General features: G+C 37.8%; 1 protein-coding gene and 1 pseudogene across 1 annotated transcript; one reads left to right on the top strand and one right to left on the bottom strand.

The window, feature by feature from the left end:
* Positions 1-489: 489 nt before the first annotated feature.
* Positions 490-7,468, bottom strand: LOC134680320 (uncharacterized). Its single transcript, XM_063539434.1, has 6 exons — positions 6,467-7,468; positions 6,257-6,384; positions 5,596-5,788; positions 2,289-2,441; positions 2,008-2,184; positions 490-1,484 (listed from the first exon to the last, which is right to left on the bottom strand). Exons 1-6 carry the CDS (start codon positions 6,953-6,955, stop codon positions 1,374-1,376), a joined length of 1,251 nt encoding a protein of 416 aa, XP_063395504.1. The 5' UTR covers positions 6,956-7,468; the 3' UTR covers positions 490-1,373.
* A 592-nt stretch (positions 7,469-8,060) lies between these two features.
* LOC134680366 (uncharacterized) overlaps positions 8,061-27,732 on the top strand; it is a 36,921-nt pseudogene continuing 17,249 nt past the window's right edge.

The following is a 27,732-nucleotide window of genomic DNA, read 5'->3' as shown; positions in this document are numbered from 1 at the left end:
TCCTTGCCGGAAACATTACAACCGGGCGTATTAGGGAAAAACGAGACGCCAATCGGTAAACTTGTGCAAACATTTTGGGATCAGGGTGATCGTTTCCTCCACACGAATATCTCATGACGGAAAAAAAACCGAGACGACTATCGCAACAATGATCGTCGAGTCAACATCCCACGTGGCGGTAATCTCGTATATAAAGTATTAGTAGGTATCACTAGTGAGATTGAGTTGGAAATCAAAACCTGAGTGTGCGCGCTGCGCGGTAGTTTTCAGCGAATACGAGTTCTTAGTTCGGGGCGAACTACTAGTAATTAAGACAATAACTTGGCATTTTTCCTGTTCATTTTAGTTTTGGTTTTGGCTGCGTCGTAACGTTTATTTTCATATTTTGCCAGAAAGTGGGCTCGCATAACTACGTACATATCGATAATTTTTTTTGATACTTGTTTGGAATGGTCGGCACATCCAACTTTTATCAATGTTTCTTTTTGTAATTCTTGCGTAATTTCACTGATCGTCTCCATATTGGTTAAAGCTTTGCTTATTGCTCTTAACACACATTTCTCTATCATTTTGGTCAGATTGAATAGATCGTCACTAGCATAAATTAACCCGCCGTATAAATCCATTTTATCGATTACGTCGTTTCTCATTAACATTTTTCCCTCATTGGGACTCATTTGTATGAGTTTCAAACAATTATTGCATTTTACGATTTTTCGCAATTTGCGGACGATGTACCCAGCAATGTAAGACTGCACCGCGTCACTGGTGACAGCCTCGTTGTAGTCATGGTCTTCATAACCATCAATCAATGGTTCACCATTATCTAGTATATGGTCGAGGCTTTCCAGCCATGCTTGCTTAGCCTCGTTTGAACCAGTTACCATATCCTTTGCTCCTAGTAAGTTCTTCAGCAAATCTTTGCCGGAAACGTTACAACCTTTCGGAGGGCGTATTAGGGAAAAACAAGACGCCAATCGGTAAACTTGTGCAAACATTTTGGGATCAGGGTGATCGTTTCCTCCACACGAATATCTCATGACGGAGAAAAATCTCTGAAAACAAGTCAAAATTATTATTCAATAAAAAATATAGGACCTCGGGTCTCAAACTATCTCCATAATTTTATCTAAATTGGTTCAGCGGTTTAAGCGTGAAGAGGTAACAGACACACTTTTGCATTTATAATAGTACTAACTTTGCAACAGGCATGTAAGGACAGTGGCCTATCCCACAAAACTTACAATTACAATTTTACAAGTGTCAAGTTACAAGTTTGTAATAATACAAATGTGCGTACCACAAGTAACAAATTTGTAGTGGAAAATTCTTACAAATATGTAAATTGTATCACAAGTCTACAATTTGTTGTATCACAAAACTTTACAAGTTACTTTTAATCCAGTTAACGTGCTCCTTGACACAGGTATTTTTTTTTCGAGCTTTTCCCAGTCTGCAAGGAATTCTAAAAATTCCTGGATCGCCTGAAAAAAGTATTTCTTCATTAAGTAAACAAGATTCAAAGCTATACAATGAAATATTAAGAGGAAAGGGGACGGCCGCTTCTCTACACAAAAGTATAGTCAGTAGTAGACATTTACAGATATTAGTAAGGAGCAAAAAATATATTCCATACAAATTTTTAAATGTTCCTAATTTTTATATTAAACTAAAAATTACAGTATAGGCTGTATAGGTGCCAAGGGATATATTCAGGTTGCGAGGCGGCGGCGGTTCCGGCATATTAACATTAACACATAATATTCACTACCAGCAACGCATAATTATATTAATTCTAATTATAATCGGCATAAAATATTCTTCACTATAAGAGGTATCTACTAACAAAAATACATTAAAAGGTTGGCTACTTCTGGTTTAAGGCACCGTCCGGCCGGTCTTTCTTTATGACGGTCTTCCCTTAAATGTTATAGTGAGTAGACGGACTTAGCTGATAGACGGTCTTCTCCGCATTGACCTTAATTTTAATCGCCAACTATTTCTTACCTTTCTTCGTCTGCAATTTTCATTCACGTACAGAGCATCTCTTGGTATACGCGAAGACATAGCTTGTATCAAATTGAATACAAGATCAATAAATTTTTGTGTTGCAGTTGAATCCTTCAATTCCTCGCAATAGGGTTGATAGTGAGCCATGGCGACCGAAATTTCGTGACCAAACACCTGTTTTTATAAGATTAATAATATTAGTTTTGATGAGCCGAAAGTCCTACGAAATAAATCCGGACAATCAATGAAAATTATTGATTATATTTATAGGTACATACTTCAGTTGCAAGAGGAACATTCATTACTTGAAAACCTTTCGGTTTCAAATGCGCTGGTGTTAACTTGTAAGCGATTTTTAAGTTAGGCTGACGATAATTCTCTTCCTCTAATACCGCTTCCCAATGTCTTTTTTTCACAGTTCCGTAAGGGGTCTGAAAAAAGAATATTACATTAGTTTGACTTCGTATTATCATTTTATACAAGGCGAAATTGTTATCTCTGACCAAACTCTGAGGGGTGAATATAGGTCATACTTAACAACTTATACTATGGGACCAGCCCCGAAATCGTGAAAAAAAATCTGCTGTCTCATACATATTGCGGTGAATCAGTAGAGTCAATGTTTTCTATTAAACAGGCGATTTCTTTTTCGTGATTTCAGGGTTGGCTATAGTAAAAGTTGTTCAGTATGACCTACATATTCACCCCTCAGAGTTTGGTCAGATGTAATAATTACACCTTGTATATTTTTAAAATTATCATTACTCATGCATTACTCTTAATTAACCTTGAACTCTTGTAGCTTATCATCCAAAGTAGATGTTCGAAAACATTTCACTAAATGATTAAAATCTGAAATCATCCATAACCGTCGTGAGCAGTCACAAGGGTGTTCACAGCTAACAGTGTCTTCATTTACACCGAATATTTTCCATACTCCTCGGTTCCAAGGTGCACCGTCCATCACGACAGCATCAACACAAATTCCGCTGTTTTCCATTAAAACAATACACTCTAAAACTAGTTTATGTAGCGGTTCGCTTTTGCATGAATTTTTCGATAAAAAGCAACCTAAGGCTTGAACCCATCTACCTCGAAAAGGCACAAACTTGAACACCAAAGCATGGTCCGCTGTTGTATTTTTTAAATTATCTGGAGTGTGTTGCCCCAGGTCAACAAAACCATTAAATTTCATGGTTTGAGAATCAAAATAAACGCCTTCACTTAATTTCATTTCATCCACTAAAATAACTCCTCGTTTCTCCTCCTTCTTCATCGCCTCACATCTTTCTTTTAAACTAAAGAAAGTAGAGGATTGGAATCCATATGCAGAACAGCTGATTTTGCTGAGATACTTATTTAAAGTTTGTACAGAAGGAAGGGGTAAAATATTTCTTTTACGTATAAATTCATACGTATTCCTGCTTTTTATACGTATCAACATGCACTCATAAATCCATTCTAACGTATATCGACGACCTTTTGTATTATTTTTTTTCGCGGCTTCAAAACATGATCTCACGGCATTTTGAAATTCTTCAGGTAGTTTTGAAATAGATGCTTGTACTACGGTATCCGATTTCTTTGCACACTGCGCCTTAGCCAAGGAAATTTTCTCCCTTAATTGGATATTCTGCAATTATATGAACGGTCGATATGAAATTCGTTACTCAAGTAGGTACAATGTATAAAGTTATAAGCCGACAAGATATTGTAGTAATTAAAATGTGGCAACATCGTAGTGTCGTCCCGTTTTCTTAGATTGATTTGAAAGGGACGACACTACGATGTTGCCACTTTTTAATTTCTACAATTTCTTGTTGGTCTATAAGCGGGTGTGCGAATAAAAAACAACAGCTAAGTAAAGTGGTATCCAGACGGGACTGATCAAATCGGTTGATTTTATCAGAAATGAAATTGGCGTCAATCTCTAATTTTAGATTTATGGTGATATTAGAGCCCTCTACATTGAAAAAATCCAGAAATGGTATCCAGACTGGCCTCACAAATTGGTATTCTTGCATCTGCACTTCATTTTATCGGTAATATCGGTCATTATCGGCGGTTGAATTCGGCGAGCCAAATTGGTATTTGCATCCGCACTTCGATCCTGATTCGATCGGGCAATTGAATCAGATTGGCGAAAAATTTACTAATCTGGATACGCCTTAAGGGACTTCGAAATGATTTCGAAAAATATGTATGAAAACTTCTTGCTCAAGTTTCTTTTTGTATTATTTTACGTCTTCAATTATACAAATACAGTATATTATAGCGTCGCCTAGTACCCATAGTACAACTTTTGCTTAATTTGGGGCTAGGTTGACCTGTGTAAAGGCCAATACACAATGGGCCAGCGTGGGCTAGTCTGGGGGACGCATTTATGCGTTAGAGGGAGCAAGTGATATTGCTATCTCATTCTACCGCATGGCAGCGTCCCTTGGCCTGGCCGGCGCTGGCCCATTGTGTACAGGGGCCTTTAGATCTTGTTAATACAGGCTACGAAGGCATGTATTCCCCTATAGCTAGCAATTTTTTTTTTATACGCTTAGAGACAGGTACGGGCTGAAAAACAGCGCTGTGCAGTCGCCAGACTCGCGGCATAAGCTGAGTCCCGAGCCTATTGTCGCACTTAGGAATTAAACATTAACAAATAGTTCTAAATGTTATACCTATTATATAAATAGTTATTAAAAGATGTATGTATACTTATCGCTATTCTGCTTTGTGCTGTAATTAATGCTTATTGCCTTTATATAGGGTGGTTGACTGTCAAGTCAAATCAAGTTCTCTTTTTTTTTTTGCGACGTGTCGGAACGGTTAGCGACTATGGAGTGTATATGAACGCACACACGACACGATGTCACGTTAAAATTACATTCTCCTTGTATATCTCGTTAATTAAATATATTCTATATTTTATATACAGTCAATAACCCTATCGGACTTTAACCTTATAATGTAAGCTGTAACCTTTTTTGTTTTCTCTTTGTTCGATTTGTTGCTGTAAGTTTTGTTGCGACAATAAATGACTTTTTATTTATTTATTTATTTAGATGTCCCCTAATATTTATTTATTTAATATGTTTTTGATAAAAAGCCGTAACAGACTACCGCACCATTCCGCGACTTTAGTGCGGTGCGGCGCACGTATCGATAGTCGTAAGGTGGTCGCCGTACGTGCGTTAAGAGCCCCCTCCAGACTATGCGCGTGAATCGCGGGCGAAGCCGCGAACGCGAGTGTGGAGTCCAGAACGCAGACCTGCGAAATCGACTCCACACTCGCGTTCGCGGCTTCGCCCGCGATTCACGCGCATAGTCTGGAGGGGGCTAAGGATGTAGCTATAATTTGGAGCGTGAAAGAGATATTTTAACCGCACCATCAAGGTCGTGGCGCGGTGCGGTAGTCTGTTACGGCTTTAATGCCGGCTACATACGTAACGATAAATCGTTGCGATAAAACTGTGCAGTCCGATTGTCCGATTGTCGATTATCGTAACGATTTGTCATACACACGGTTCGATTTATCTGCACAGTCGGACTGCACAGTTTTATCGTTACGTATGTAGCCGGCATAAGACTTACCGTCCTCTTCAGACGCTTGCATTTATGTACAAGATTTGAAGCGCGCCGTTTAGCTTCTGCCATTTTTTGTAATAGAGTTGAAGTGGAATTACGGTTCTGCAAACGATTTCGTAATATTCGACAAGATTTACATCTTGGGTACTGTTGATTTCTTTCGTAAGTATCATCACCAATAATCACACCTTTACAAAATCTGAAAATTGATGTAATTATTAGATAAATTCGTTTTTATCTTTTATTATTCTCCTGTACCATTGTTTATGTATAAATAGTGCTTTAATCTACAGGTACCTACATAATAAGGGTTCTTAAAATACACATAAAAGTCGAGTTTTAATAGGATAGGTTCAAGAATTAAGACCTATTTAATGTACCGTTACATACAATATTTTTAATGACAAAAATGTTAAATAAAATCAAAGTTAGGCTTACGAGTTATCCTTTTATTTTAAATACAACTGTTACATTATGGTATATATATTCATAAGACGACTGCAAACAGTTGTATTATCGCCTACACCCATAGTACAAGCTTTGGGGCTAGGTTCCTCGTATTCGAAATGAAAAGAAGAGTGTTTAACTCGGGTGAATGGCATCATTTTAGCCTCGGACTATACTCTCACTGCGTTCATCCCTTGGTTAACAATCTACCAAAACTTACTTATTGTCGTCAATCTGAGTACCAACGCACAAAGGCCATCTTTCAACCGATTTTAAGTAATCGTAGGTGTTGTCATATGAATTAATTTTCTCCTTTAGTGGCAATTGTTCATTATTGGGAAAAATTACCTGCAATTAAATAGCAATTATGTTTCGTTACAAATTCAAATCATGCCAACCGAATTTTATTGTTACATTAATAAACACTTACAGTGACAGTTAGATCATCGTTTAAACGTATATGATGTTTAATCTTCTGAGTTTTTGGATCCATTCGCATAAATTCCAGCCCATTAGGATTTTCTGCATGTAGCCAAAAAGGCGGCAACAACGAAAATGCCCGAAACTTACTTTTAAAATTCTCTATTGGATTTATTGTTACATTAGTATCCTGATATTGACTAAACAATGGTTCCGCAAAGTCCTGTTGTATCATTTCATAATCCATTAAATAATTAGAATCATTTTGATCTTCTGATAATTCCTGTTGCTCGGCATTGATTTGTTGTTGCTGCTCGTCCTTAGGTTGATTGGGGTATGGTTCGAAAGATTCCTCTATGTGAATAGTATTGGCTTGGAGTTCATGTTCGGGAATGGGAATAAACTGATGCTCAATCGTGGGCACAGCTTCTTCCTTAAGCGTTTTTCTTTGTGTAGGAATATATTTGAGCTCTCCTTTAATAGTTAACTTTTCGTACATATTTATATTTTCTTCTTTAAAATGAAGATGGCAAATATAATCATTTGCTTTTAATGCAATTCCTAACGACTTTTTCCAACTTTCCAACCGTGCCGGAGTCTGAGAATTAATAGAAAAATGAAGAATTGTTGAAGTGAAATTGTGAAATTTATAAGAAAAATATAAAAATCACAATATAATATTTTATTAAATAACTAGCGACCGGCTTCGCACTAGTCAACAAATTATATAAGTAAACCTTCCTCAAGAATCACTCTATTGATAGGTGAAAACCGCATGAAAATCGAACTGAAACCGTCCAGTAGTTTGTTTATCGCAAAGATACATTCAAACCCACGAACAGACAGTCGCGGCGGGGGACTTTGTTTTATAAGGTGTAGTGAAAATTACATACTTACCGTTGGTTGGAAAAAAGATACGGATTTCGTAACATTTTTCTGTTTTTTCCTCTTACGCCCACTTTGGCAACTGTTTACGATGCAAACTTTTCCCATTTTTACTATAGAAAATATATCCTATAGCGGAGGATTTGCCCTAAAGCCCCACATTCACACTCCTACCTTGTAGGCCGCCTCGTAGTCCACGTCGTTGGGTAGGATTGTGTATGGGGGTTGCGGACTACGAGCCGTCCTACCGTTTAGCCGTTTGTAGGACGGCTCGTAGTCCGCAACCCCCATACACAATCCTACCCAACGAGGCGGACTACGAGGCGGCCTACAAGGTAGGAGTGTGAATGTGGGGCTTAAGGCCTGGTAAGCCCAGGCCCGAGGTGGCTAGATAACAGAGGTGGCAGTCTATATGATGCGTACTGAGACAGGGGCGGCTAGTTTTACTACACAAGGAAATCCTAAATTTAATAAATCAATTTATGAAAATTTTAAATAAAATTTCAAAAAACTGACAGCGCACTTCACTCAGTCAATAAGGTCTAAATTCATGTTAGTTCCCAGTACTACCTACTAGCGCCACCGGAGAGATTTCGAACTATTCTTTATACTGACAGCTGGACACTTTTACAACCGTCTTATCATAAAAGATAGCTCTCCTTTACTTCTACACTCCATAGAATTTGTATTTATTTTAGTTTGATTTTTGTATAATATTTTCTTTGATAATGGCAAAGCCGTTGCAAAAGGAACAAGATAATAAGCTGGCGGGGAAGAAAGACCTTACTTTCCACGCGTATACGATAACGCCGGAGAGTGCTCACACTTCGATACTGCTTTTGAAGTCTACTGAACCGGAGATACTATGTCAGGTAACATGTTAGCCACAGTATCTACACGGTTTGTTGAATGAAATCCGTTTTTCCAATAATCCACCTACTCGTAACAACCGTATTGCTACCTACAGGTGTTACAGTATAGGTACTTTACCTAGTCATGGCAACCGATCAGGGTTTAATTCTATTAAACACCAACCAAATTATAAAGTATAAAATTAAATTAATTATACTCGGAAAATCAAAAATTTTACATTTTTAAAAGCGCTAAAATCTATATCTCAAGTTTTCAGTATACATTACATTATTTAAAATTGCCTGGAACTACAATTTCTTTCCTGCAGACACTTCAAGCGATTACAAAGTTCTCCGCTCAAGATATTGAGAACCGCTACGTGCTATTCAATCTGAACGCGATCGACTGCATCTTACCACACGTAGAACACCGTGAGCTAAATATTCGCAGGTTCGCCTTCTTCTTCCTAGTCTACTCGTACACACCTTTCCAACAATCACGAAGTTCTGATTTTAAGAAACGCAAAACTTTTACGTCCCACGTCCTTTGTGGTTTACATTTTCTTCATGATTGAGTGCCGGGTTACCAATAAAATCCACGGTATAATTAGATCCTCGTAAGATACCCATAAGGTCACCTCACACATGGAAAAAGTAGGTGTACAAACCCACAGGTTCGAAAAGTTAGAAAATTTGAGTCATTCGATTATATTCAATGCTTAGAGCGTTTAATAACCAGAGTCGCCTTTAAGAGATTACCCCTCTGCCGAAATCCTTGCAATTGTGCAAACTTTTGTATGGACTGACATGGCTATTTGTATGTTACCATTACGCATTAATGTAAATGACCGTTTGTTTCTTGATTCTCAATTTAAAAAAAAGTTACGTACAAATCATGTAGAAATAGCAGTAGGTACATTTGACGTCCCCTTCCCGCAATAATCAGCAGAATGTTTTGTAAGTACAGAAAATGACAGCCAAGGCGTCTCCAGTTACTGAATGCTCTAAGATTCTATGTATTTAACATCTGGGAGACCGAGGTTTGCTCGCAAAACATAATTATAAAAACTCAAAAATGCGCGTTTTCCCAGAGATATGACCTAGCTAGATTAATATATTGTCTAAGTACCCACAACACAAGCCTTACCTAGTGAGATTACTATGGGATTTAGTCAATTTGTCCTATACAAGGTGCTCACGAGGAATACGAAATATTTTAACCACGCATATCTGAGGTCAAATAAAGATAAAATTACTTAAGTTATGAATCTATGTTTGCGCCAGGTTCGCATTAAAAGCTCTAGCGCAGCTCTGCCAACTGCCGGGCGGCCCGGAACAAGTGCTGGTAGACCCGCAGAACTTGAGGAAGATCGCGCTCATGTTGGTGAAGGTAACTCTCAACAAATAAGCCAGATTCTCAGCATGATCCAAAACGTATTTAAACTCGTACCGATACTTGTTTCTTTCCGGGCAGACGCGAAAGCCCTTACCAACGAAGAAGAAACATATCTCGTCATTAAATCATATATGGATATTAAAAAACTGAGGTTTTATGGAGTGAAGCAGGCGCTTGAGGGAGGAAGGACAGTGATTCTCGCTCTGGGTTTTGACTGGTCCATTAAGTTTCCATTATTATTTAGCTTGGTAATGCCGCCCGTATATACGGATATAGGAACTTTGAATCGGGTGTGGGTGGGCTAGAGTAAAATTACTTTAATGGTAAGCATTTGGTCATTTTGGCCAAAGGTTGTTGCAGATATTTTTTGTTTAGGTAAAATTGAGACCGTTTATTTTTAACACAACTTACAGATTGAAGATATATTCGTCCTAGAATTTGCATCACTAGTTCTATCAGAGCTGACCAGAGAACCGCTCGGTTGCGAACAACTGCTGTCTGTCAATATCCTGAACAGCCTTTTCTCGAGGATGAAGAACTGTCTTGACCCTGATGTGCAAAAGAATTGCCTGCAGGTACGTAAGCAGTGCTGTGTAGTGTGTGTGTTCTGTTTTATTCTAAATATTCTATATTCAGGTAGGTAACAAGACTGACTGCTTAGTTTCCTTAATGTAACCGTCAAATTCTCTAAGCTAGATTGAAGGCATTTATACCTTTTTCGAACCGCTTTTGCTATTTCAGATTGCTTGGTTTTAGCTTGATTACTGTAGTCGCGTCTTCTTCGAGGTTCTAATGCAAATTCAGTCGTTATGCCCATGTATGTTTTGCGGACTAATTAAGTAGTTAATTACTTACTTTTTCGTAGACCCTCAGCAACCTACTAAATGACCCGGTCTGTGCTTCAGAAGTAACCACTAACAAGCAATTCAGTTGGCCCTCACTCCTAGCATTGATGCAAAGCAAATTTCTGGCCATACAACATGCAGCATTTAAGACGATGGATCAGCTGATATGTCGGTACAATGATGAGGTAGTCCAGAGGACTTTTAGATCTTCCACGGGGGTGACGGATCTTTGTGATATTTTAGAGGTCAGTAAACTGCAAACAAATTTATTTTTTCCCCTGAACTTATAAATATTGAACAGCTGTTATTGTACGAATTTACGCCTAGTACCGATCTACAGATTGTGGAAAATTTCCTAAAAGTAGGATCTGTTCTGAAGCTTTTTTTTGTAATATTTCAAAGAATTTTTTATATTGGAACAGGAAGTTTTCAATCTCTATACTAAAGCATAAGAAGCTTCCGAAATTTACCTTTGTAGAAATTCGCACTCTTTTAAACTTTCCACTGGCACATCAGTAACTACAACTAACCTTAAAATTTATAATTTGAATAGTCGTACGAGTTCCACGACGTTCACGCGGTGGTGTTAAACATTCTCAAAAACTACGTCGAAACCGATGAGAACGCGTCTCATGTATACGAGTCCGGATGTATTCTGCGGCTGGTGGCATACTTGGAGATGGCGCTGCCGATGTTAAAGTCCTACTGCTTGGCTGTGCTCACCAAGATATCCTTCTCGTCTAGCGGCAGAGACGTATGTAGCGTGCTTCACATTTTACGCGTATCTAAGGAAACTGATGAGATATAATCTGACCACAAAACTTTCACATAAGCTAAGAATGAAACGTAGATATTATGTACCTGTCAGTGGCATTTGCAGTTAATAATACTTGTGGGTAGACCCCGGAGGCCTATGTATCATGAAATTCATGAAATCTTATTTAAACGTCAACTTCTGCTCCTGTTGGTGAGGAACGGTTGGTCAAACAAGTTTGAGACCCAATACTATACTTTATCGAATGTTTGTGGAACCAGTTTAGAATTAGCAGTTCTAGGCTATATATAAAAAAGTGCGCGTACCTAAATCGTAGCAGGCCTAGTAGCGCGTCAACTTAATTGAGTGCTGCTGTATATCATCAGGCTCTATACCAGACTGGAACAGACCTGGTCTTCTGCCACCAACTCCTCGGATCTAACGTGGATCTGCTGGCTGATGCGGCGATGGGAGTCGCCAACATGACCAAGCTGTTGCCCTCTGCAGCGCGCATGTCGGACACCAATGTTATCGAGTCTGTTAAGGCGCACACAAATACCTATCATCATACCTAGTGACAGCATTATACATGCATTTTTATTTAGTCGCATTACAAATATCATAGCAAGAGGACGTGTTTTAATTTCCCACTCAATAATGAACCTTACTGCAAACAACATATGGTCCTTCGAACCGGATAAGGAAAAAGTGCATCGAGCGCCCGCCATCGGACACCTGGTAGCCGATTTTTGAAATTCGACCACTCGATTTCGTGTATTTCGTTAACTTATATCTCTACTACTAGGCGTTTAAATTCTACTAATAGAATTGAAATCGAGTGGTCAATACCACTAGATTCCAAATTTCCATCGCTCGTATTTCAAAAATTAGCATTTTGCCGTTTTCCACCGATTTTCGAGTGACGAAATCGAATGATCGAAATTCAAAAATCGGCCCCCTGGTCGCGAGAACAAAAGAATGTGATAAACAAGGCGATAGAAACAAGTTAAAACGATACGACTTCAATGCAATTTAGTTTCAACTTAAATAATTTACTTCAAAACATTGTGTTTACTTGTGTTTTTACGTGAATAAGTGAAGATTAAAGTTACGAAAAATGGCTACGGCGGATCAATTGATGACTGTTTTGCAAGATACGGCAAGTTTACTTCAGAAAACACAAGTGAATTTAAAGAAATGCCCTAAGGCACGATTAACAAGAGGCTATGTTGAGGCGAGATTAAGTTGCTTACAACAGTACTGGGCGACGTTCAAACAAACACATCAAGAACTTATAAAGGTTATGCCACGCGAACAACGAGCTGTTACGCAATATTTTATTAACGAAGAATACTTTATTTACGAAGATTTATACCTGAACATTGAAGGCGATCTTAAGGACTTATTGAACAGCAACACAAAACAAATCAACCCCAATATAAGTAACTCGGATAACCAAGTGGGAAAATTACCTCGAATTCAACTTCCAAGTTTTACCGGTGGTTATGAACAATGGCCCACTTTTAAAGATTTGTTTTTGTCTATTGTGCATAACAATGCGTCGCTTAGTAATGTACAAAAATTGCATTATTTGAAGACCAGTGTATCCGGCGAGGCAGAGGCGATTTTAAAGCACGTTCAAATTACCGAAAGTAATTATACACAAGCGTGGGACATTCTTCAAAAGCGGTATGGAAACAAAAAGTTAATAGTGAATTCTGTATTGAAGCGGTTATTTATGCAAAAGAAATTAAATACTCAGTCGGCCACTCAACTGAAATCATTATTGGATACTACAACTGAATGCTTAAATAGTTTACAAAATTTGGACATGGCCACCGATTCCTGGGATCCTTTAATCATTTTTCTGGTAGTGCAGAAATTGGACCCGGAGTCACATAAGGATTGGGAGGAGTATGCTCACAAGGACGATTCTGAGGAATTACCCAAGTGGACAGACTTCGTCAAATTTCTGGAAGCTAAATTCCGAACGCTCGAGCTCATCACCGCTGCTTCATCAACTCCGCGCGAAAGAACAGTAAACAAAGAACGCACGTTCCACGCTACAGAATCACACACAGAGAAGAGTTGTGTCATGTGTAAAGGTAATCACACACTCGCTCATTGCAAAGACTTTACAAAAATGCTACCCACTGAGAGATGTGAATATACAAAAAACAATAGGCTGTGTTATAATTGTCTAGCACCAGGACATGCGGTTTTCAAGTGTCGACTGCCCATGTCATGTCGTATATGTCGCAAGCGCCATCATTCACTCGTCCATGTCTCCAAGAGTCCGGAAACAGCAGAACAAGATAGCAAGACTCAACCGACGCTCTCCAAGGTCAACGAGACTGAACCAGAAATTCAAGCTACCGTGGCAATTGCATCTCATCACACAGCTAGACATAGTGATGGCTTATTAGCAACCGCAATCGTAAACGTAAAGAGTGAGCAAGGTCACACCATTGCACTGAGAGCTCTTATCGACCCGTGCTCACAGGCATCTTTCATCAGTGAGAAAGCGGCTCAATTACTCAAACTTAAAAGAGAGTCAACAAGAGCAAGCATAACTGGATTGGGGCCTATAAAGGCGAACGCAAATCAAGTGGTTCAATTACAGGTTTCGTCGCAATATCAAACGTCGTATTCCATACAGCTTCGAGCCTATGTGATTTCTAAGCAATTGACCACTCAAATGCCCATGAAAACTATGAATACAAGCAACTGGTCTCACATACAAAATCTACACCTGGCTGACCCAAGTTATAATACACCAGGTCCAGTAGATCTTCTCCTTGGAGTGAAAGTATATGCACAGATTATCCAAGAAAATACACCAATAATCAAGGGTCCACCGGGTACACCATGTGCTCAGAAAACATACTTTGGCTGGATCTTGTTTGGAGATAATGGAGACACGGATACAAGTACACAAGAAAAATCTTTCATTACGATGCATCATCAAGTCGATGTTGATGATTTACTGAAGACTATATGGGAAGTAGAACCAGATACAAAGAGAACATTAACTGAAGAAGAACAAACATGTGAAAGAATCTACGAAAGTACCTACAAAAGAAATGAAGAAGGAAGATACATCGTCAAATTACCTTTAAAGACAGAAGTACCACGAGCATGTGAAGGAAATACACGAGAAATAGCACAGAACAGATTAATACAACTAGAGAGAAGATTTCTAAAAATGCCAAAGCTCAAAGAAGAATATGTAAAGGTGATTGACGATTACATCGAACAGAAGCACATGGAAAAGGTACCAACCGAAGAAATACATACAAAGAAGAGTGTATACTTAGCCCACCATGCAATTATTCGAGAAGAGAAGGAAACTACAAAAACGCGCGTCGTTTATGACGCGTCGTGTAAGGGTACCAATGGTTTCTCATTAAACGACGACCTTCTGGTTGGGCCAGTTATACAAGAAGATTTGCGAAGTTTGATAATGAGATGGCGAATGCACGCTATATGCTTCGTCTCAGACATTCACAAGATGTACCGGATGGTGCTGACAACCAAAGAAGATTCCGACTATCAAAGAATTTTATGGAGAAGTAGCAGCGACAAGGAAATAGAAGATTACCGTCTCCTTACCGTAACTTTTGGAACAGCTTCAGCTCCATATCTGGCAGTTAAAACGTTGCGACAGCTGGCTATAGATGAAGGAGACGAGTTTCCTGTTGCAGCAAAGATGATCACAGAAGACTTCTACGTCGACGACCTGATGTCGGGATGTGACACCACCGAACAAGCCATAGAAGCTAGCAACCAATTGCAAGAAGTTATGCGAAAGGGTGGATTTCAGCTAAAAAAATGGTCATCCAATAGTGTTGAATTTATGCGAAGTTTGAAGCCCGAAGACAGATCAGCTAACGCGCATCTGGATTTAAACATGGACGGCACGATCAAGGCACTTGGTATTCAATGGAACATGGGAACAGACCAATTCGAGTACAACCTTAACCTTCCAGAAGTAAACAATCACATCAGCAAACGAACAATTTTGTCGGATATCCAGAAACTGTTTGACCCTCTGGGCTGGATCTCACCGTGTGTCCTGATGGCTAAAATACTGATACAGAAGTTGTGGCTAGCAAAGGTGAATTGGGACGAGGCACTTAGTCAACCCTTAAAAGATGAATGGCTTCAATTAAGAGCAGACTTGAGACATGTCGATGAGATCCGTATTGATAGATGGCTTGACACTTTGAGCACTGAAGGAGCAAATATTCAGATTCACGGGTTCAGTGATGCCTCTATCTCCGCATACGGGGCAGCCGTTTACATTAGAGTAGAAGGGGCGGATGGTACAGTTAGAACAAGGTTGATTGCTTCGAGAACAAGAGTCTCTCCCGTGAAGACTGTCTCATTGCCCAGATTGGAACTGTGTGGAGCTGTTGTGTTGGCAAAATTGTTAAGACAAGTCAGCCGTGCTATGAGAATACCAGCTTCACAAATATTCGCATGGACAGACTCTTCAATTGTAATTTCATGGATTTTCGGCGAACCACAAAGATGGAAAACGTTTGTGGCAAACAGAGTTGTGGAAATAACAAACAATGTTAGTCAAAACCAATGGCATCATGTCACTTCAGAGGATAACCCCGCCGACATCGCTTCCAGAGGAATGTACTTGTCCGACTTGAAGGCTTCTAAGCTTTGGTGGGAAGGGCCAGAATGGCTATCTAGAAAGGAAATAGAATACAGAAGACCTAATGTCATTTCCACTGACATAGAAAGGAAGAATGTGATACAAACAAATTTAAACGTGCATGCAAGCGAGAAGAAGAGTAATTTGACAGACCAATTTAAAGAATTTGATAATTTACAAGAATTAATAAAAACAATCACATATTGCCGCAAATTTCTGAATATGAAAAAACTGAGCATAGACAATTTAAATCTAACTACTCACGACTTAGAACAAACGCTGCAAATATGTGTAAGACTTGTACAAAAAGAAGAATTTGGAGAAGATATAGATAGATTAACGACAAACAAACAAGTACACAAACGGAGCTCTATAAAATCTTTAAATCCCTATTTGGAAGAAGGTCTACTGAGAGTGGGAGGAAGGCTTAGACTTGCAAACATAAACAACGAAGAAAAGCATCCCTTAATATTGGGTAACAGAAATAACTTAACTCCTCTCATAATAGCCGACGCACACTTGAAGACCTTGCACGGTGGAATAACACTCACAATGAGTTATTTACGTTCTAAATTTTGGATTATAAAGGCAAAGAATATGGTAAGGGCTCACGTCAATAAATGCCTTGTATGCGTCAGACAAAACGCTGCACCTAAACCACAGTTGATGGGAGACCTGCCAAGAGAACGAGTTACGCCTGCTAGACCGTTTTTACATAGTGGCGTCGACTTTGCAGGACCTTTCACTACCCTAATGTCTAAGGGTAGAGGAGCAAAGACCACTAAGACGTATGTAGCTATATTTATATGCTTATCAGTCAAATGCATACATCTAGAACTCGTCAGTGACCTGACTTCTGAATCTTTTATAGCTGCCTTCAAGAGATTTGTGGCCAGGAGAGGGAGATGCAACCATTTGTGGAGCGACCAAGGACGAAACTTTGTTGGCGCCAATAAGGAATTGATTAATGCATGGAAAGAGGCACAACTAGATTTCGCTGGTGAAATTTCCGATTCCTTGGCTAGAGATGGTACGCAATGGCATTTCATCCCCGCCTATAGTCCGAATTTTGGTGGTTTGTGGGAGGCTGGTGTAAAATCCCTGAAACATCACCTAAAAAGAATCATCACCTCTCACCTTACCTTCGAGGAATTTAACACGATCCTTTGCGAAATTGAGGCATGCTTAAATTCAAGGCCGTTATGTCCAATTGATAACGACGATACAGACAGCATAGAACCCCTTACACCAGGGCACTTTCTGATCGGCGAAGCACCCATAAACGTCCCATCACCCGACTTGAAAGATGTTAGAATGAGCTCACTATCACGATGGCAGCATACACAGAAATTGGTTAGAGACCTTTGGTGTAGATGGCAGCAAGAGTACCTGTCACGTTTGCAACAGCGACCAAAGTGGTTGAAAAGAGTAGAAGAGTTCAAAGAGGGACAGATTGTTCTCATTAAAACCGACAATCTTCCACCTGGAAAATGGGCTCTCGGCCGAATAGTCGCTAAACATCCAGGTCCAGATCATATAACGCGAGTGTATAGTGTTAAAAGTGGTGATAGTGTGGTGAAAAGACCTGTTACAAAACTATGCTTATTGCCAATAGAGATTAATGATTAATGTACCTATCAATCTATTTGCATGCTTTTAATTTCTTAAAATGTATAATTGTTTTTTTTTTAAAGGACTTGGTAGTCCTTTGGCCGGCGGTATGTTAAGGCGCACACAAATACCTATCATCATACCTAGTGACAGCATTATACATGCATTTTTATTTAGTCGCATTACAAATATCATAGCAAGAGGACGTGTTTTAATTTCCCACTCAATAATGAACCTTACTGCAAACAACAGAGTCCCTTTGTGGTAAAAAATGAATTTCTCTATGTTTGAGTAACGTCTTTGTTTGTCTTAGGTATCTACTTAAAATATCACAAAAATCTAAGTTCCGATAAACCCATTGGAACGAGCTAGGATTTCAACCCGCGACCTCCGAACCGATAGTTGGACGTCAGATCCAGTCAATCACCACCGCTTCTAATATATTACTATCTGGTATTGTGGAAGCTGGTATTGTGTTTAGTTTACAGATAAATAGAACAAGTTTCCAATGACCATGTTGACATTTGTCCTCAACAGCGATACTAAGCGACGTCGCAGCGGTGGCGTTCTACATCCGGATGAACACGCTGCGAGCTCTGGCCGCCCTCTGTCTGAAGATCCCGAAGGCGGCATACAGTCTTGTGGAGCCGAAGACGTTTGCAGCTCTGAGGAATATTAACAAAAAGTGTAAGTTCAAAGACTGCCCTAAACCCAAGTGCATGGGACAATAGCGATCCTATACTTTATTCCTTCGGGCAAACGTCTTAAACGATTGCCGTCGGTTTTAGATAGACATAGTTATGATCCGGCAGACAGCGTCTAAAATTGCGAAAGTATCCATATACTTACTTAAGTAAAATATTTTCTCATTTTATTTGAATGGGAAGTAAAATTAATCGTTTGAAAGTGAAAACTTAATTTCACTTCACAAAAACTAAAATAATTTCTATTTTTTATTAACTTTAACAGGAGTTTTAGATTACATACCTCAGTTTTTGGAAAGTTTTGCAACATACACTGTTCATAATACCTGCATCGGATGAAAAAGGAATACTTACCCACAAATATTGTATAAAGCTCATAACTCAATATTCTGGTATTTCAGTTAAAGATAGCCCAATAGAAGCACAGCGTCTGGCCGTGCAGTGCTACATTAATCTCCAGACTTACCACTTGAGCATGAAGGCCATGCTCAATGCAGACTTCGTTCAAGAGATGCTCAACATCTTGCAGGTACACAGTTGGTTCCATGTCGAATTCTCATATCTGAGAGGCGTGATCTAGTATTGGTTAAGACTCCAGCCCTTTGTTTTAAGACCCGACCCGGGGAATATGTTTTAATGAAGACCCGTTAAACCATTTTATCCTTTCAGCGCATTGACATCAATTTGAAGGTGATGGCTTGCAAGGTGCTAACCGGTCTCATGGTCGAGCCAGTCGTAAAATAATTGTTCACCCGCTGCAAGGGCGAGGAGGTACAGTGGACTGAGTAGACGCGTTGATATTATAAGCAGCTTACAATATTCAGGACCTTGCGCGCTGAAGAGCCAGTCACCTTGTGGTCTAAATCGAAAAATTAAACTTAATAATTTAATACCAAATCTTCATGTAAAATTCTACAGCTCACAGGCGCTCCCTTGCGCGTTGGAGTTTGCATTGTTATCCTTGACATTGATAACTAACCCTGATAAATGAGGGCTTCTACAATTAACTTATTTATCAAACCCCAGCTCGTACCAATGAGTTTATCGGAATCGGAAGTTATGTACGAAATATCATTTGATATTTACCAGTTGCTTTTCGGTGAAGGAAAACATCGTGAGGAAACCGGACTAATGTCAATAAGGCCTAATAGTTTTCCCTCTGGTTTGGAAGGTCAGATGGCGGTCGCTTTCGCAAAAATTAGTGCCTACGTCAATTCGTGGGATTAGTTAATTAGGCAAGATTACTCACGTAACCTGTGTACAGTCAGCAGCAGAGATAACTGACCCCCTGCATAGAAATTTGTTTGCAGAGGGGGTCAGCTATCTCTGCAGCTGTACGTACTCTTACATACAGGTGGTGTCAACGTATCTGCACATCAAGCACGTCGGGTTTACGACCGCGTTGTGCACGCTCATCACGGCCAGCGTGACGGATGAAGGAGCGGATGTGTATCTACGCCGCGGCACTGTGCATTAGTAAGTTGCCCAATATAAATAGAAACTTTTCTGATAAAATTTAGTCTATTTGTATGAAACAGTTAGTTTTTAGTGTATTCGGGATTGGATCCTAACTAAAAGTTGTTCCAAAAATTTTTGTCTGGCTGAAATTCTTTGAATAAACGTGGATAGCAAATAGGTATGTAGATTTAAAAAAACCGGGCAAGTGCGAGTCGGACTCGCGCACGAAGGGTTCCGTACCATAATCCAAAAAAAAAAAACAAAAAAAAGCAAAAAAAACGGTCACCCATCCAAGTACTGACCCCTCCCGACGTTGCTTAACTTTGGTCAAAAATCACGTTTGTTGTATGGGAGCCCCATTTAAATCTTTATTTTATTCTGTTTTTAGTATTTGTTGTTATAGCGGCAACAGAAATACATCATCTGTGAAAATTTCAACTGTCTGGCTATCACGGTTCGTGAGATACAGCCTGGTGACAGACGGACGGACGGACGGACGGACGGACAGCGAAGTCTTAGTAATAGGGTCCCGTTTTACCCTTTGGGTACGGAACCCTAAAAACGGGTCACTCACGTATTTTAAGTCGAAAAACGCTCGACATGTTTCACTCCGTACCGAGGGTATATTTAATATGTCTGTGTCTCACGGAAGTTTTGTTATTAGAATTAGAAATGTGTCAGTTTTACCTAATAAACTTTATGAAAATCCATCTTACAAGAAGACTGATCTTATAAAATAATGATTTCGTTAATTGCTTTTACATGGAAAATACTTCGAATATGGTATAGTTGACTTGTGAAACGGCCAAAGCGACTTTTGAACCTAATTAATGATATATTGACATTATCGACCTACAGTTGCAAATTTCAAAGCACTTCTCAATTATCAGGGTCGTTCCAGGATTACATGGAAAAGCATTACTGTTTACTTCACAGTATGGTTGAAAACCGTTTAACAAGGAACGTGGTGAGCGCCTGGGAGCCCGCCCTGGAGGCGATCTTTCGGCACCATCCATCAGCTAAGCTGGCCTATACTGGACGGCTGGATTTAAACGACTTTACTAGGGTCTGTATATATCGCTGGTAGTTCCATAGTACAATACAACTTCCTTGTTGCTTTGTATATAAGTAAGGAGTAGAAAGTATTCCCCGATTCTGGCCCCGCCTCTCAGTGGTCCCCGATCCCGACCCCAAGGCCGAGCCACCGCCCCTGCTGAACCTAAAAAAAAAAAAAAAAAAAAAAAAAAAAAAAAAAAAAAAAAAAAAAAAAAAAAAAAAAAAAAAAAAAAAAAAAAAAAAAAAAAAAAAAAAATAGCCCCCCATTTTAATTGATTGCGCTAGGTCTCAGCAGTGCCCGGCGCCTCCTTCAGGGACTTACGAAATACGCTAATTAAACAATACACCTTGTTCACCACGGTAACAATAGGCTTATCGACCCTTTTCTATTGTTCGATCTCGACTCGGGCGCGCTATTGTGTTACCGAGCATACTACCTGCCTGGACCCTTTCCTTAACCCACCGACGTCTCCATTCATGCCTTCTTTATGTGTGTATACTGTAGGTGTTTGTGATAGGTATTTTGCAATAGGTATTAGCGACAGCTATTTGCAATAGGTATTAGCGATAGGTACTTATTTGTGATGCATAGGTACTCTAACTATCAACTCTAATAACCCGCATTATCTTATTACCTCTTGGAGCTATTTCGATTTATAAGGACAGTTCTAACCTTCTTCTGACGTAGAATTTACACTAGTAATCCTTTGGCAGCCTAAACTAACCTTAACCTTTTACCAAACCTAACTTATTCTTCGAAAACCTAACCTAAACCTAACTTGACCAAACCTAACTAAAATCAACCTAACTCATTTCAAACTAACCTGCTTTCACCTAGTCTTCCGATATAAAGTAAACTCGTAGTTACTTGTTTCTTTCTATTATTTAAAAAAATAACGAGGCGTGTGAGGCATTTCTTGTGCACTTGTGTTCATTGTTATAATAGCTTAATTGTTTTATTGATAGACGTCTATTATATTTTATACTGACAATGGATTTATTGTTTCCTATACCTATTCTTTTATAATTTGGGTTTGAGTAAAGAGAACGTCTGTTTAAATGAACTTGTTGATACATGTTACTTTGTGTGATTTAAAAAAAAGAACGAGACATGTCAACTGGTTTCAACATGATTTAGTCTAATACATCAACATTTCTTGTGCGTTGCTATTCATTGTTATAACAGCATAATTGCTTTATTAATAGACGTCTATTATATTTTATGCTGACAATGGATTTATTGTTTCCTATACCTATTCTTTTATAATTTGGGTTTGAGTAAAGAGAACGTCTGTTTAGATGAACTTGTTGAGACATGTTACTTTGTGTGATTAAAAAAAGGAACGAGACGTGTCAACTGGTTTCAACATGATTTAGTCTAATACGTCAACATTTCTTGTGCGTTGCTATTCATTGTTATAACAGCATAATTGCTTTATTGGTAGACATCTATTATATTTTATACCGACAATGGATTTATTGTTTCCTATTATGCTTTTGAATTTGGGTTTTAGTAAAGAGAGCGTATGTATTAGATGAACTTGTTGAGACATGATTTTAACGGTACTGTACCCTGGTCATAGTGACACAGTATAAAAGCCAAAGAGAAATGAGTTTGAGTAAGTATTACCGTCGTGGCAGTCCACTGTATCAGAGCTCCTTGTATCTATTGCAGTATATAGAAATATAGTGTTAATTCAACAGTGAAGTGTTTAAGTGTTTATAGAAAGACCCAACAATGGATGTAAGTATGTCTTTTATTACCGTAACTTACTTTGTTTTGTTTTCACTTGTGTTCTTTGTGTTTTAATTATCAAGATTGTAGACAGTGTGTAAATTATTGTTTTATATTGTTTCAGTTCACTGAAAATACTTTCAAGAACTATTACTACCCGGATAATAATAAAGACGAATCAAGCGATGAAGAGGGTACGCTTGGTTTCAAAGTTAAACAAGCCATCGCAAAGAAACGTTCAGGAAACAATATCGATAGTTTCTTTGAACGACCTAAAAAGCAACCCAAAATTGTGAAACGGTCTTCGAATGTGAGCAAAAGTTCACCAGACGGTGTTGCAAACTTATCATCCGGACAAGACGACGGGGCGTATGCATCACATTTGATTAAAATCGAGATATATGATATGCAAACAATTAAAAACGTCCCACCCATGGAACACTGGAAGCATGCGGACTTCAGATTGAAATATTTTGCGTTGGAAGACGATTTGGAGCTACAAAATACGCGAAATATTATTTATAACATAACAAAGCAATTAGCTTCTAAGGACAGTAGTGTGAAATATTTTATAGATAATAAGAAACAGTGATAGTTATAATTATTAATGATAGTAGTAGCTTAATGATTGTGTTAACGTATTTCTCATTTTTTACCTCTCCTTAAGTACATTTTCCATGTAATTTAAAAAAAAAAGTATAGTTTAGAATGGTCTTTGTATTATATGAAAAAATAAAAAATCTTATTTAAGTACACGTATTATTTTATTTCACAAAAAATGTTTTAAACATATTCCTTAATATAAGGTCATTACATACAGAATTATCAGAAAACAAACTTAGCATATCTTTCATAGTTTTTCCATGATATTTAAAATACAAATAAACTAAACAATATTCACCACAAACTGAAGTAAAATGGTTTTGAAGAGGTTTATTGTTAAAAAACCACTGTCTGGTGTTTCTTTTTAAAAATAAGTTATGGTAACCTGAAGGCTTCCTTCCGAAGGAATCAAAATATTCTCCTATACCAGTAACATCAATGTGTATGGCAACCCAGTGGGAGCCTGGTTTCGTGTCAGGGTCCAAATTACTAACAATAAAGACAGGTAGATCGACCCAAATAGGTATTTTGTTAGCAGCAAAAACATTTGTTTCAAAAAGTGGGTTTAATTTCTTCATACAAAATTGTATATCATTAGTATCCATAATTACTTAATTAATAACAATTTTTGTCTTGATGATGCTGCAAACAATGACTACAACAAAATAAAGTAAACGAAAGAAAACATTGTATTTATATAATTATGTTTTTCAACTATTATAATCTACAGATACATCACGGTTTTTGTTTATTTCAATAATGTTATCAAATTCTGCATAAACGATACAATTAATGGTGCTAGTTAGAGCCGAATCAAAGCGTACTTCTATCCGAACACTTCCATGTCTAACAAGATTCCAATGTGAAGTTGAACTAGCAGATAAATCTGGGGTTAAATCAAAACATAACAAACAATAACCTCCACCATAATCTGTTCTACTTATTCCATTACCTTCGTTGTGAAAATGAATACCAGTTCCGGAAAATAAGGTGTGATATGCCGCCGCTATTAAACCAGAACTAAATGACGGTTGTAATGTTTTAGAAGGAATTTCATGACCATCTACAAACAAACTAAATGAATTCATATTATAGTTTTGAAAATTAAATGGATTCAAAGCTAAATTTCCATTAAAACCTGAATTTGATACAAATCCAATAATACACCGTTTAGGAATTTGTCCGAGAAATATATTATCCAATGTTTTACCCTGGACCCCTGATGGTATTGTGAGAACCTTAACTTCTGCTCTCGTAATGGGGTACTTCGCAGTCGTTGTTGCCAATACTTTTTGATGGGCTAACAAAACGCTAGGATTAATTTTTGTTCTTCTAACAATGAGACTAGCATCTGTTATTTGTACTTTAAATTTTTTATCTTGATGACAAATTAAATTAAACGATTCTTTTGATCGGACTAACTTAATACGCAATTCAACGCCATTTATCAAGAATTTCTCTTGGTTAAATATATCGCCATGCAAATGTCCAATCATTTCCACTTGCTTACTCTCTTTGATAAATTCTAGTCTTTTCTGAAATCCTTTGTTGTTGGCGTCAACGGTATCCATAAAATCTGGGGTATCCTCATACCATAACCCACAAGTAAGATGGGTTTTTTTGGCTGCCGGTCCATAGTTGAGAAGATTTTCCATATAAGCACGGTAAGCATATGTATTGTTTGGGGGTGATATGAGTTTTTGATTTAAATATACATCAAGTTGGTTGAAAAGGGAATGTAGCCAGTTATTGGTGGGTCCAACTCCGACATCTGCTTTTAATTTTGTCCCATCTTGATTCAACACTTTAGCAGTAATATGTAACATTGTGTGTGATAGATCAATGTAGTCATCTCCTGATCCAGGTACTTGAAATTCAATGGGGCCATCATCACTTAAAGATGAAATTGGTTTGTAATGAATCCAATGTCCGCTTTCAATACTTGTTTGAGTTGATGGAAGGGCAAATATATCTAATTCTGATTTTGCACATTCACATGAATGATTGTGTAGAAATGACATTATTTAACTTGAAAATATATCGTTATTTTTATTATTATTTTTACTTCCTCTTCGTCGCGATGCTTTTCGAGTAATGAGCGGTTCTCTTCTTTTATTCGACATTTTATACCCAGATCCTGACATGAGAGAATCAATTTTTTCATCAGCCTTTCTTTTTAGGTTAGCGCTCGCTTCCTTAAATCGTGATCGAATGGAACTATCCATAGGACGAGAATTTACCATATCAGATAACAGACCAACCCCTGCCCCTAAGGTTTCTTTTCCAATGGTTTTTAAACCGCTAGATAACAAAGGGAGCACTGATCTAAATAGTCCACCCAAAAAACTGCCTATACCATGTCCTCGTTGGTATGGAACTCCCTTATAGACAATACCTATCCCAGAGCCGGCTTGGTGTGAATAATAATGTTCGTAAGGACAAGAGACTGACGATCTGTTGTAAATCATTTTACTCGTTGAAAGTGTAGCTTCACGCAAGAAGATCCAAATTGAAATGGTACTCTGACACCAGTCGTTGTTCTTATATCTATTTCAATTGTATCGAACTCTCTTCGTAAAACTGGTACATAATGAGCGGGTGAGAAGATGTGAGTTTTATAAGCTCCATAAATGAACTTAGTTGGATCTAAAGGTATTATTCTGAGTAATGAAGTAATAACATCTCCGACTACTTGTGGATGTATTATATCAGTATAAACAAATATTTGAGATGGTAAACCTAAATATAAATTTGCAGGGTTTTTTCCTAATGTATTTTGTTTTAAATTTGTTCTCGGTTTAAAACCCAATTGCAGACTTAGTATCGGAGTTGTTATGATAGATGTTATTTCTTTATTTGTTGTTGCTATTCCAACCAGTTTTGTTAATCCATCATATCGAAATTTTACGTTATTTTTTAACTGTGGGTTTTCATTAAACGCTTGAAGAAAATGATCTATATTATCATATGTAGTGGCTGGTATATGAGTTTTTATATCCACTATTTTTGTAGTTTTATCGGTGGGTGATAACACCGTTTTCTTTAAATAAATGATGTTTTCGTGCTCTTGAACATTATACATGGAACAAGGGTATTGAAATTCCACCAACCCAACTACCCATTCTCCATCCAATTTAATGGTCTTTGGTAATTTAGTTAAGAAATGTGCAGTCGTGTTATCCGTGTAGTAATCTGATGAACTATTACTTAACAAAGTTAGATAAAAACTATTTTCACTCATATTTTCTTTAAGTTTGATTCAGGTATCCAAGAATTAAATTTATTAGGATAACCTTGCCACTTAACTAGTATTTCCTTTCTGCCAGCAACTCGACGCGAGCGTATTATTTTATCAATTTTATACTCGTTGGAGGGGAGGTAAGTTACTTTTTGTAATTCTTTAGAATAAAATGTACCAATGATGGGTTCACCTTCTAAATCCTTTATTGTATAAACAACTCGTGGCGATCTATTAATAATCGAATCAATAATAAATATTTCATCACTCCAATTACTTTCATAACCTTTTTGAAACACATGCTTATATTTAGTGATTCTAACATGATCACCTACATTTAGTTTTTTAGTTTCTGATGAAATTTGCCTATCTTTTTTGCGATCATATAAATTACACCAAACAGTCATAATATTATTAGAGCTAACATCAACTGGGCGCATTTTAATGCTAGAATGATAGCTATGGTTGTAAGAATGTAAAAGATCTTGTAATATATTTGTGTAGTTATATGTATTCTTATGAGTGAAGTAACGCCACATTTTCATTTTAAGTGTTCTTTGAAACCTTTCTACTATACTTGCTTTAATGTCGGGGTTATTAGTGGTATAATAATTAATATTTTTGCTCTTAAAATAATCTCTAACCGCCCTTGAAACAAATTCTGTACCTTTATCAGATTGGATGTGACGGGGAACAGAGTTGGCTTCAGTAAATATGCTTTCAAAACATTGTTTAACAGTTGCTGAATCCTTCTTCTTCATGGCTCTTGCAAAAGCATATTTACTGAATACATCAATAACACAAAGAATATATTTGTACCCATCATTATATTGACTATAAGTACTCATATCACTTAAATCGGCTTGCCAAAGTTCATTAAAGTTCGAGAGAATGTATTTATTTCTAGTGAATCGTCTATGAGTAGGTTTATGCAGCGTGTACGTATCTTGAGATTGTAACCATTTTTTCACTTCCTCTTTGTTCATTTGACCTTTCATTTCCTTTGATAAATTATTTAAACTGCTATAGCCAGCTGGATTAGAGACATCATAGTAGATTCTGTTAATGTCTAATAAGGAGTCCATCTTTCCCACTCTATTTTCTTTCCGGATCTCTTTTGCTCCCGTGTAGCAAGAGGTGTAGAAGTATTATTATCTTTATCTGTTGAGGCTCTCGTCTTCACAGATGTGGAGGGGGTAAAGGGTTCAATCAAAGGAGTACCTTTAATAAATGCTAAATTTGTAGGATTACCTATGCATGACCTAGGAACTTCGATATCTTTTAAAAGTAAAGCAAACACTTCCCATCCAATTGGCTTAGGACGTTTAAGACATCTAACGGTGTCGCTTACCAAATCAGTAATATTACTATTTTGAATGGTTTGGTTATTTATAACAACTTCACCAGTCTGTTTCCACCAAATTTTCGGTTTACTTGAAACAATGTAATCTAACAACGTTCGAGCTTTTCT

The sequence above is a fragment of the Cydia fagiglandana genome, chromosome 3 (genome assembly GCF_963556715.1).
Source record: "Cydia fagiglandana chromosome 3, ilCydFagi1.1, whole genome shotgun sequence".
NCBI lineage: Eukaryota > Metazoa > Arthropoda > Insecta > Lepidoptera > Tortricidae > Cydia > Cydia fagiglandana.
The sequence above is the reverse complement of the archived record's forward strand: the minus strand, read 5'-3'. Positions and strand labels throughout refer to the sequence as shown.